The sequence below is a fragment of the Rhinichthys klamathensis genome, unplaced genomic scaffold (genome assembly GCF_029890125.1).
Source record: "Rhinichthys klamathensis goyatoka isolate OS25496 unplaced genomic scaffold, OSU_Roscu_1.1 h1tg000482l_1, whole genome shotgun sequence".
NCBI classification, from domain to species: domain Eukaryota; kingdom Metazoa; phylum Chordata; class Actinopteri; order Cypriniformes; family Leuciscidae; genus Rhinichthys; species Rhinichthys klamathensis.
The window spans coordinates 862501-874927 of NW_026606969.1; the positions used below are offsets into that span (position 1 = coordinate 862501).

General features: G+C 40.2%; 1 protein-coding gene across 1 annotated transcript in view; it reads right to left on the minus strand.

The window, feature by feature from the left end:
- Nucleotides 1-503, minus strand: part of hs3st1l1 (heparan sulfate (glucosamine) 3-O-sulfotransferase 1-like1) — a 1063-nt gene extending 560 nt beyond the window's left edge. The window contains exon 1 of the mRNA XM_056237203.1: nucleotides 1-503. This exon is cut by the window's left edge and continues 560 nt beyond it. Coding sequence (XP_056093178.1) covers nucleotides 1-459 — 459 coding nt within the window. The 5' untranslated portion in view covers nucleotides 460-503.
- Nucleotides 504-12427: the final 11924 nt, after the last annotated feature.

A 12427-nucleotide genomic window follows, 5' to 3' on the forward strand; every position in this document is an offset into this window, starting at 1 on the left:
ATCCGAGATGACTCTCTCCGTAGGGTCTCTGAGGATCAGCAAGAGTCTGATGGACGAGTTCATGGCGTGGATCCGCGCGGGAGCGACCGGAGACGTGAAATACCCCGGCGTCTTTTCCACCGTGATCTGATGAGGGAACGAATACGGCATTTGTTCGCGATACCAATCGAAGCCTTTGGCGTAGTTCTCGTCCCAGTCGAAGAAGTGGACTTCAGTGGCGGCCGCTGCCACTTCGGGATGGATATCCAGCATTTCGAGCAGCGCTCTCGTTCCTCCTTTCCGAACGCCGACGATAATGCTGTGAGGAGTGTGTTTGCTGGTTCCTGGAGGAGGGATCAAAGAAGGGGTGAACGTCTCGTTTCCAGGGTTTTCCGGGACCGGAGTCACTTGGATGAACTCAGGAGGAGCGGCATACGCCCGGAGAACCAGGAACAACATGTAACTCAGAAGATTAGCCATGGAGAGGGTTGGAGAGGCTGAAAGGATAAACGGCGGGTTGGTGTTGAAGATGCGACGGTGTGTGTTCAGTCACGATAGCGAGTCAAGCGATGGCGGGGTCTTCGAGCTGGGCGTTCAGGGACGAGGTGTGGCCACCGGTCCAAAGTGCATCTGGAAAACACAAAGAAGTAAAGATAAGTTAATAATAAGACATGCACATAAACTACGATAGAAACATGTTTACCGAATAAATCCCTCAAAACCACATGTGACTTTTCCTCAGCAGAGGCTGTGATTGGATGACTGGAGTAACCAGCGGACCAATGGCATCGCACGATCTCTAATGTTGGTTTGCTGGTTCTGAAACACCGAGTCGTTTATGATGGAGGGAAAAAGAGCCCGATTGCAGAAACGTACACTTTTATTACTGATATTTTGCGCATACTTTGCATCTGGAAAACACAAAGTAGTAAAGATAAGTTAATAATAAGTAGACAATTTTGGCCGATACCGATAACCGATAATTCTTTGTATTTGAAAGCCGATAACCGATATATTGGCTGATAAATCTAAATCCAAATTTCTATATCATTTTTGAGAGCCTGATTACAAAAACAAAAGTCTCCCCCAGTAAAAGCCAAGATACAAACACAATTATGATGTTCTCATTATAATTTTATAGCCGATATGACAGACTTGCGCTGCACATGTTGCACTTTAACTGGATTTTCCTTTTAACCCTCTGGGGACTAAGTCCTTTTTGGTCCGTTTTCTCTATTTTTACATTGGGGCTTATAAACCATATGTAATGGAGATGGAACACTATGTGTTTGGTATCTATGGATTCAGAAGACCCTAAGCTAACATAATCATGCATGCAATGTGTTTATAAAGGAAGTATGAGTAAAAAATGTACTATAAACTAGAGAATTTCAAAAACGGAAATTAGATTTTTGTCATTTATTTCTGAAAATCACAAAACAATAGTGAACATTTTTTGAACAAAAAATATATTTGTCAAACCCTTTGCTTGACAGACATGTGTAATTGTTAAAAAAATTGTGCAAAGAACAATGAAAAATTTAACTTTATTTACAAATAGTCCTAGGCGTTTTTCTTAGGAATGCTTAGAATTTTCTAAGCAATGCTTTCTCCTCGTCACTCTCCAGTAATTGTTCCAGAGCTTGTTCCACCGTAAATCTTTACTGCTTGCCATCATAAAAGTGCTAAAACAATAAATAATGCTATAATTGTATGTGTATATATATATACATATTATAATTGTTCTGTCTCTCTCTCTCTCATTTAAATCTCTGATAATCCGCTCCGTAAGCCTCCGTTCGCTCTCTCTCCTTCTCTCCATTCAACGCTGTTTGCGTCATATCCCTAACTATATAGTACCACCCCTTGCAAGAAACGTCTTGGTAACCTTCCTCTGATTGGGTAAGAAAAATATTTCTCCATCGGCAATTTTTCCATTGGTTGCTGTTCGCGCAATCTGCCAAACAACATCGATTTCATTGGCCCTTTACATAGTGGTATTGCGCAACAAGGAAGTGTGTATATTTACAAGCCGGGTGAGTTATCACTGTTTTCAGCGGAATCTGAGGAAGACGGTAAAAAAGACCGCACCTCTCTATCACTAATATTTTTTGAGATAATTACACATTTGTAAAAGTATGCCATTTTGGGCGGTACCGCCCGATCCGTCCCCAGAGGGTTAAAGTGATTTCTATCATATTTCAAGCAATTTAAAACCATCATGTTGAACAGTGTCTCAGCTGGAGGAAAAATACATTATTTATCGGCTTTAATATATCGGCTACATTTTCTTGTCGGGCCGATAACGATAACATTAAAAATGATCATATTTCGGCCGATACCGATACGATGGCCGATATATCGTGCATCCCTGATAATAAGACATGCACATAAACTACGATAGAAACATGTTTACAGAATAAATCCCTCAAAACCACATGTGACTTTTCCTCAGCAGAGGCTGTGATTGGATGACTGGAGTAACCAGTGGACCAATGGCATCGCACGATCTCTAATGTTGGTTTGCTGGTTCTGAAACACAGAGTCGTTTATGATGGAGGGAAAAAGAGCCCGATTGCAGAAACGTACACTTTTATTACTGATATTTTGTGTTTCAATTGCCAAGGAAGTGACAATTTTGTTCTCTTGAACACATGGGATGGAAACGCTGCTTCATTTACAAAATGATTTATGCAATATTACAATTTTGTGCATAAGTTAAATTCGCAACTTTAAATGGAAAGCTTAGCTATCGTCTGCAATGTTGGACCAGGATCTGTTGATGTTTTCCTCTCTTTACGTACACATGGCCACTCAAATCTATATTTGTAAAGTTTTTTTTATCGTCTTTTGACAAGTAATTTGGTAATTCAATGCTCTACTTAGTGCTGAATTTTAGATATCATTATAGTTTTCATCAATTTCCCAGTTAAAGTACTTTCTTCAATGTCATGCTGATCCACAAAGATGGGCATTTACCATCTAAACACCCTCCTGAGAAAATGTGACCAAAATGATTCAGATTTCCTCCAAATAGATCCTATATTCAAGCCAGTTAAATTGTTTTTATCTGATTTGCAACTTAAATCAAATAGACTGAGCATGCTTGCAACATCACTGAATCCAGGCACAATGGCTGCTATAACTAACAAAAAGAAACCCTTATAACTCAGAAAGCAATTTGATTATATGTGTTGCTATATGTTTATAAAAATGCATTGCAATTCTACTCAGTAAAACACTTGGCACAAGATTACCCAGCATTCCTCAGAGGATTCAATCAGTTCTAGTCCTTCCTGAAGATCAACCCGATCAATCCATTTTCTTTTTAACAGGTCATGTTTACAACCTATAATTCATAGTGCTCTGTTATTAAAATTTAATACATTTTAGAAACAAAATGTTTTAAGTTTTATTAATTAAAATTGATTAGACATCTTTTTTTGAGTATTAACAAATAAAATTGAATCCAGAAAATGAAAACAGAAAACATGGAATTTGGGAAAAAATATTAAGTTAATAAGTTATTAAATTGCTAACATTTTATGAATTCCATTGATTAAAGACATTCCTTTTGGTGATTAAAAATGTAATCAAACCATTAAAAACGGAATCCTAAAAAATGTAAATGGTAAACATGGAATTTGGGAAAAATGTAACATATTGTTAAAAATTTGATAAATTATTACATTGTTAAAGATTTATGAAGTCAATGGATTAGACATCCTTTTTGATTATTAACATTTAATTGGAATCCAGAAAAATGAAAGCAAAAAAACAACAACAACATGGAATTGGGGTAAAAATGAAACGTTTACAACCTATACGGTTAGTGTTATAAGAGACTGAACAAGCACTAGATATCCAGCACTAACTGTGCGACGGCGTAGACATGTTTCTTTTCTTGCATCGCTTCAGTGGACTTAAAGAAAAGCCAAGGTCAAAATCACAGGAACGCAGTGAAACGAGGAGGAATATGAGAGCGAAACGGGGGGAAATCGCTGATTGAGTTCAAAGAATCCCATGCAAATGTGCCAAATCACAAACATCTCCTGACCTTTACGCTTCATCAGATTCCAAAGCGTGGCAAACAGAGACACAGTTAACAGACCCTCTTACACAGCCCAAACAGCCCAAGCCTCCAGTCACAATACTCCGCCAGGGAAAGGTCACTTCCATGGCATTTACCCGCCGCTCTCCAAACTGATTAAACCTTGTAACTCTATTACAGATTACAGCCATCTGCACTCTTTCACAGACACGATTACACCACTCGAGTTCAGCTCTGAGAACACATCATCCAAACTACGGTCAAGTCAAGTAGATATTAATCACGTATTAATCATGCTTTTTTATGAATCGCCACTTCAAACCGCTATCACTGATTGAGTCCTTGGACGCTCACTGGTCAAACTGGTTTACTTTCACATGTGACCAGCAGGAAAAATAACACCTTATAATTACAAACAAGGGTTTCTAGGGCCCTGCGATGTGGAAAACACTGCAGAATCCTGTCACACACATGGAACTTACTGTATAATGTCACGCAATTTGGTCAATTTTGGATTAATAATGATGAAATTTAAATTAATAAAGCTCTTCACGACAAGCTCTTCGCCTAAATAAAAGTACAGTTTAACTTGAAATTGTGACGGAAATTACTATTGTCTCAAAGTAGAAACATCAATAATAATACAGATTATTAAAACATGTTTTTTAAAGGGATATCACACAATTTTAAAAGTAAACCTGTTTTACAGCTGATGAAACAGTAGAAGAGCTGATGCTAACAGCGAGTTACTGTCTAAACCAATCAGGCTCACAGGAGCCAATGAAACCAGCGCGTTTCTGGCTGAACCACCAACATCACACCATACATGTGCGTTAGATACCAAAGCAAAGACAAAACAACATTTCTTTTCATTTGCACTTTACTTTCAATGCAAATACATTTCCAGGGAAAGCATGAGCTGATAAAATGAAAAGTTTACATGCAATGTAAGTCACTTTAAAAGTACTATAAAAGTATGAGACTTGCATTGTATGGACATAAACATTTTATACATAATATTACAGCTATGTATATACATATGTTTAGAACCAAAAGAGTAGGCCTAAGACAAAAAACTAGAGTTGACTGTAATGGTCAGAAGAATATAAAGATAATCCATAGCTAAATAAGTAAATAAACTAATAATAAAAAAAAAATCACAAATGACTATCATATTATGGTCATAAGTATATAATAAATACAATTTATAGCCCACCCCAAAAAACTAAATTAAATTAAAATAAATAAATATATAATTAAATAACATCACAAGCTGACTGTTAATGGTCAGACGTATATATATATATATATATATATTAGGGGTGGAACGGTACACAGAAGTCACGGTTCGGTTCATACCTCGGTTCAGACATCACGGTTCGGTACGATTTCGGTACAATGGAGGGAAAAGCAAAACAAAAATGCAGAAGGCATTGTATTTTTTAATAAGTTTTATTATTAAAGGCATAGAACCAGTTTATTTGTAGTGCACTGACAATAGTTTAATATAATTAGTGTATTAATTAAATTAATAAAAAGACAAAAAGACCTTGCAATATGTTTGGTAATTGTACCTGAATGAATTTAAAATTAATTTGCTATTTCAGATCAAGATATTTGTTTTCCTTCATTTTAATTAACTAACTTTATTCTCATCTGAATTATAAATAATTGATTTCCGTATAAAATAATACTACCATAAAAACTTTTGTTAACAGTTGTAGGTTACAGTTTGACAAGAGTTAAGAGTGTGACAAAAGCACAATGTTGTGTTTTATTGCCAGTGTACACAAATATAAGTAAACAATTTGCAGTTTTAATGATGTCCTGTATGAAAAAAATGACGGAGTATGTTTTTACGTTTCCACTGTTCGATCGCCCGTGCCTCTCTCTCTCACACACACACACACACACACACACACACTGTTCATCGCGCGATTCGCGCCCGCGCCTCTCTCTCTCTCTCTCGCACGCGCGCGCACACACACACACACACACACACACACACACACACACACACACTGTTCCACACACACTGTTCATCGCGCGATTCGCGCCCGCGCCTCTCTCTCTCGCACGCGCGCGCACACACACACACACTGTTCGATCGCGCCTCTCTCTCTCTCGCACACACACACACACTGTTCATCGCGCCTCTCTCTCTCTCTCTCTCTCTCTCTCTCGCGCGCACACAGACACACACACTCCTGCATTGCAATCTTGATCGCAGCCTGTTCATTGCTGCGTTAACAGTCACACCAAAAGCGAATAGAGCGAAATTTATCGCTATTTAAGAGGTTTTTTTTTTTTATTTGTACCGTGTATTCTGGGTGCAAATTCGTGCACCGAACCGTGACGCCCGTACCGTTTCGGTTCAATACGAATACATGTACCGTTCCACCCCTAATATATATATATATATATATATATATATATATATATATATATATATATATATATATATATATATATATATAAAAGAAAGAAGTATAATAAATAAAAATCATAGCTAAAAAAAATATCACATGCTAACTATCATATTATGATCATTAGTATATAAATAAAACTCATAGCTTCCAAAAAATTACATAAATTGAATAAAAACAAATAAGTAAAATAACATCACAAGCAAGTAATAGTCATAAGTATATAATTAATAAAGTAAATAAATAAATAAACGTTATCTATCATGTAACGTCAGTGGTATTTAATTACAAAAAATCATAGATAATACATTTTTATGAGATTGAAATGGTAAAATTGTCAAATCTTTACTGTTCGTATCACTGTGTATCAAGTGCTGAGGAAAATTTAGATATGCTAATGAGACTAATCAGACTGGGCCATCTGACCAATCAGAGCAGAGCAGCTCTCAGAGAGGCGGAGCTTAGAGAGACTGAATCTACAAACGAAGCGTTTCAGACTCTGAGAGAAAAGAGCTGACGCTGCCGTGGAGATTATGAGGAAATAAAGTGTTTTTGACATTAGATGCGTGTGAACCTGTTGTAGGAGACGCCAAAACAACATTAGGAACCTTTAGAATAGCATAATACAATTACATTTACAGATATTGAGTGCTAAACATGCCATTACAGTCCTAACATCACATAATTCCTTCGCTTTTCCACAGTTGCACTTGCACACGTCTCTGCTTCTGTCAGCTGGATCTATTTACAGAAGCAATATGTTAGCGGCTCTTGATATATTCCTCTGTCTGCACACTACGAGTCTCTGACTACAGCTCAGATGATAAATGTGTGTGTTGACACATACACACACGTGTGTCGAGCTACAGGTCTCTCCACGGGACACAAAGAGCCACTAATTACCCAAAGCGCCCGCTTCTGTCTCAGTCTCGGTCTTTCCTCAAGACGAGATGAAACAGCAGGGAGTGTGATGCTTAGCAGAGCCTCGTTTCAGAGCGATTAGCATAAAACAATAATTAATCCAATGAAGCCTGATATTACAGTGCTCTTTTCCCACAACATCACAACTGTTTTTACAGCCGATAAGGAGGACTTGTGGAGATGAGCGGGTGCGAGACGATATGGGAGTGAGATAACACGAGACGAGCTGAAACATTACACTTCTCTCACTGTAACATCAGGAGACGTGAAGCGAACGAACAGGTCTAATAATCATGGCATTTTACACTCTTACAAATGAAGGTTCATAGGCCGTGAGACAGAGGGTTGATTGGTACCATTTTGAGGGATTGAACCGCATGGTGATTTTTGTGTAGGTATATGACCTTGTATTTGAAAAATGTGTGATAGCATTAGATACAAGGTAGTTTTTGGTTACGGAGGATGATTTTCAAACATATGTCAAAAAGGATAAATGAATTTATCTTTAAATACATTTTATAAAAAATATAAATATAAAAATATAAATTTTATAAAATTTTATAAAAATAAATAAATAAATAAATAAAGAAAAAAAAAAAAATTTATAAAAGGATAAATTTTTCTCTCTTGTAGTCACTGAACACCTTACCTTGAGGTAGGATGATATAAGTGTTGATTTCTAATGAAAGCTACCATGGATCGGATGCTATCACACATTTTGCAACACTAGAGATGTGTACCTCAAAAAATAAAAAAATCCCTCAAAATGGTACCGGTAGCCCAAATTTGGGGTCCCGTCTCATGGCCTATGAGGAACCTTTAACATCCACAGAATCTTTCTAAGGTTATTTTTAGATTATTAAAATCTTCTTTACGTAATCAGTTTTATTTTTTTCAGTTTTAACTTTTCTGGATTCCATAAAATTACATTTTAGTAATCTAAAATAATTACTTATACAATTTAACATCAATTTATTAACATTTTATTTAATAGAAATGGCATTTTTAGGCACCTAATTTTTATTTTATTTTTTTTATTCTGTTTTATTTTCCACAAATTCTGAGCTAATGGATTTCGTTTAAATGGTTTCATTAATTTTTTTTTTTAAATTAAATGCTCGTCTGATCCGTTGAATTTGTACAATCTTAACAAATTAAAAATGTTTTAACATTTTTTATTTTTTACGAAATCTTTTTTTACGAAATCTTTTTTTTTCTGGATTTATTATTTAATGTTAAAATTAAAAATTGTGATATTGATTAACAAATGTATTATTTATTATTATAACATGCAGACTTCATATTTTAATAGCAGTCTTTTTGAGCTGTAATTTACACACACACACACACACACACACGTTTACAAAAGCATAATTTTCTGTGCAAAATAATATTTTTATACTATTTAATATATTTTTTGTTGTTGTTTTTAGGTGAAATGTGACCAGAAATGTTAAGAAAAAGTGTACAAATATAAGAGGCTTAGTGAATATTCACATACATCTGTAGTCTGTATCGTCTAGTATAGTCTATCCAAAATTTGCCACATTCAGTGACATTCCATGTTATAAATTCCATTTCTATGATTGGATTCTGGGATTCTGTCCATTTTCTCCCATATGTAAACTTTCCACTGCACAAAAGGTTCTTTATAGTGGAAAACGTTCTTTAGATTAGGGTTATTAAATGTTCTCAGAACAGTAAAACTGTTCACTGAAAGGTTCCCCTTTATTTTTAAGGGTGACACTCAAAGTATTGCATGTGCTGAAGAACATTAACGTCAGTCATTTTATTCCCCATTCCCAGCCCGACTGGTGTGTAACTCTCTCACACACACACACACACGCGCGTGCTGATGCCCTGCGGTGAGACTCCGGGGGTTCGTCGCTCCAGCCGGATGAGGAGGAGCTGGGAGGAAGAGTGTGTATCGGGACACTGGAGTTCTGCGCTGTAATAATCCTCATCAGAAGGGATGATGGGAAATCCTCAGTCCACACACACACACACACACACACACACACACTCAGGAAAGCTCGTTCTCCTCTCTGCTCTGTTTACTCCTGCACTCTTTCTGTCACTCACACTAACGGAGCGCCTATTATATTTTTACACTTTTTCTTAACATTTCTGGTCATATAGGTCACATTTCACCTAAAAACAAAAGAAAAAGATATTAAATAGTAATAAAAAGAATTTTTGCTCAGAAAATTATGTTTTTGAAAGTATATTTATGTGTGTGTGTGTGTGTTTGTGTCTGCCTGGTGTGGGAGTGGCAGGGGTTAGTTGAGTGAGTGTGTGTGTGTGTGTGTGTGTCTGGTGTGGGAGTGGCAGGGGTTAGTTGAGTGAGTGTGTGTGTGTTTGTGTCTGCCTGGTGTGGGAGTGGCAGGGGTTAGTTGAGTGAGTGTGTGTGTGTGTGTGTGTGTCTGGTGTGGGAGTGGCAGGGGTTAGTTGAGTGAGTGTGTGTGTGTTTGTGTCTGCCTGGTGTGGGAGTGGCAGGGGTTAGTTGAGTGAGTGTGTGTGTGTGTGTGTGTGTCTGGTGTGGGAGTGGCAGGGGTTAGTTGAGTGAGTGTGTGTGTGTTTGTGTCTGCCTGGTGTGGGAGTGGCAGGGGTTAGTTGAGTGAGTGTGTGTGTGTGTGTGTGTGTCTGGTGTGGGAGTGGCAGGGGTTAGTTGAGTGAGTGTGTGTGTGTTTGTGTCTGCCTGGTGTGGGAGTGGCAGGGGTTAGTTGAGTGAGTGTGTGTGTGTGTGTGTGTCTGGTGTGGGAGTGGCAGGGGTTAGTTGAGTGAGTGTGTGTGTGTGTGTGTGTGAGAGAGTGTGTGTGTGTGTGTGGTGTGGGAGTGGCAGGGGTTAGTTGAGTGTGTGTGTGTGTGTGTGTGTGTGACTGTGTGTGTGTGTGTGAGAGTGGGAGTGGCAGGGATTAGTTGAGTGACTGTGTGTGTGTGACTGTGTGTGTGTGTGTGTGTGGGTGTGAGAGTGGGAGTGGCAGGGGTTAGTTGAGTGACTATGTGTGTGTGACTGTGTGTGTGTGTGTGTGTGGGTGTGAGAGTGGGAGTGGCAGGGATTAGTTGAGTGACTGTGTGTGTGTGACTGTGTGTGTGTGTGTGTGTGGGTGTGAGAGTGGGAGTGGCAGGGGTTAGTTGAGTGACTGTGTGTGTGTGTGTGTGTGTGTGTGTGTGTGTGGGTGTGAGAGTGGGAGTGGCAGGGGTTAGTTGAGTGACTATGTGTGTGTGACTGTGTGTGTGTGTGTGTGTGGGTGTGAGAGTGGGAGTGGCAGGGATTAGTTGAGTGACTGTGTGTGTGTGACTGTGTGTGTGTGTGTGTGTGGGTGTGAGAGTGGGAGTGGCAGGGGTTAGTTGAGTGACTGTGTGTGTGTGTGTGTGTGTGTGTGTGTGTGTGGGTGTGAGAGTGGGAGTGGCAGGGGTTAGTTGAGTGACTATGTGTGTGTGACTGTGTGTGTGTGTGTGTGTGTGGGTGTGAGAGTGGGAGTGGCAGGGATTAGTTGAGTGACTGTGTGTGTGTGACTGTGTGTGTGTGTGTGTGTGTGGGTGTGAGAGTGGGAGTGGCAGGGGTTAGTTGAGTGACTATGTGTGTGTGACTGTGTGTGTGTGTGTGTGTGGGTGTGAGAGTGGGAGTGGCAGGGATTAGTTGAGTGACTATGTGTGTGTGACTGTGTGTGTGTGTGTGTGTGGGTGTGAGAGTGGGAGTGGCAGGGATTAGTTGAGTGACTGTGTGTGTGTGACTGTGTGTGTGTGTGTGTGTGGGTGTGAGAGTGGGAGTGGCAGGGGTTAGTTGAGTGTGTGTGTGTGTGTGTGTGTGTGACTGTGTGTGTGTGTGTGAGAGTGGGAGTGGCAGGGATTAGTTGAGTGACTGTGTGTGTGTGACTGTGTGTGTGTGTGTGTGTGGGTGTGAGAGTGGGAGTGGCAGGGGTTAGTTGAGTGACTATGTGTGTGTGACTGTGTGTGTGTGTGTGTGTGGGTGTGAGAGTGGGAGTGGCAGGGATTAGTTGAGTGACTATGTGTGTGTGACTGTGTGTGTGTGTGTGTGTGGGTGTGAGAGTGGGAGTGGCAGGGATTAGTTGAGTGACTGTGTGTGTGTGACTGTGTGTGTGTGTGTGTGTGGGTGTGAGAGTGGGAGTGGCAGGGGTTAGTTGAGTGACTGTGTGTGTGTGTGTGTGTGTGTGTGTGTGTGTGTGTGTGTGGGTGTGAGAGTGGGAGTGGCAGGGGTTAGTTGAGTGACTATGTGTGTGTGACTGTGTGTGTGTGTGTGTGTGTGGGTGTGAGAGTGGGAGTGGCAGGGATTAGTTGAGTGACTGTATGTGTGTGACTGTGTGTGTGTGTGTGTGTGGGTGTGAGAGTGGGAGTGGCAGGGGTTAGTTGAGTGACTGTGTGTGTGTGACTGTGTGTGTGTGTGTGTGGGTGTGAGAGTGGGATTGGCAGGGATTAGTTGAGTGACTGTGTGTGTGTGACTGTGTGTGTGTGTGTGTGTGTGTGGGTGTGAGAGTGGGAGTGGCAGGGATTAGTTGAGTGACTGTGTGTGTGTGTGTGTGGTGTGGGTGTGGGTGTGGGAGTGGCAGGGGTTAGTTGAGTGACTGTGTGTGTGTGTGTGTGGTGTGGGTTTGGGAGTGGGAGTGGGAGTGGCAGGGGTAAGTTTAGTGACTGTGTGTGTGTGTGTGGTGTGGGAGTGGGAGTGGGAGTGGCAGGGGTTAGTTGAGTGACTGTGTGTGTGTGTGTGTGTGTGTGTGTGTGGGTGTGAGAGTGGGAGTGGCAGGGATTAGTTGAGTGACTGTGTGTGTGTGTGTGTGGTGTGGGTGTGGGTGTGGGAGTGGCAGGGGTTAGTTGAGTGACTGTGTGTGTGTGTGTGTGTGTGGTGTGGGTTTGGGAGTGGGAGTGGGAGTGGCAGGGGTAAGTTTAGTGACTGTGTGTGTGTGTGTGTGGTGTGGGAGTGGGAGTGGGAGTGGCAGGGGTTAGTTGAGTGACTGTGTGTGTGTGTGTGTGTGTGTGTGTGGGTGTGAGAGTGGGAGTGGCAGGGATTAGTTGAGTGACTGTGTGTGTG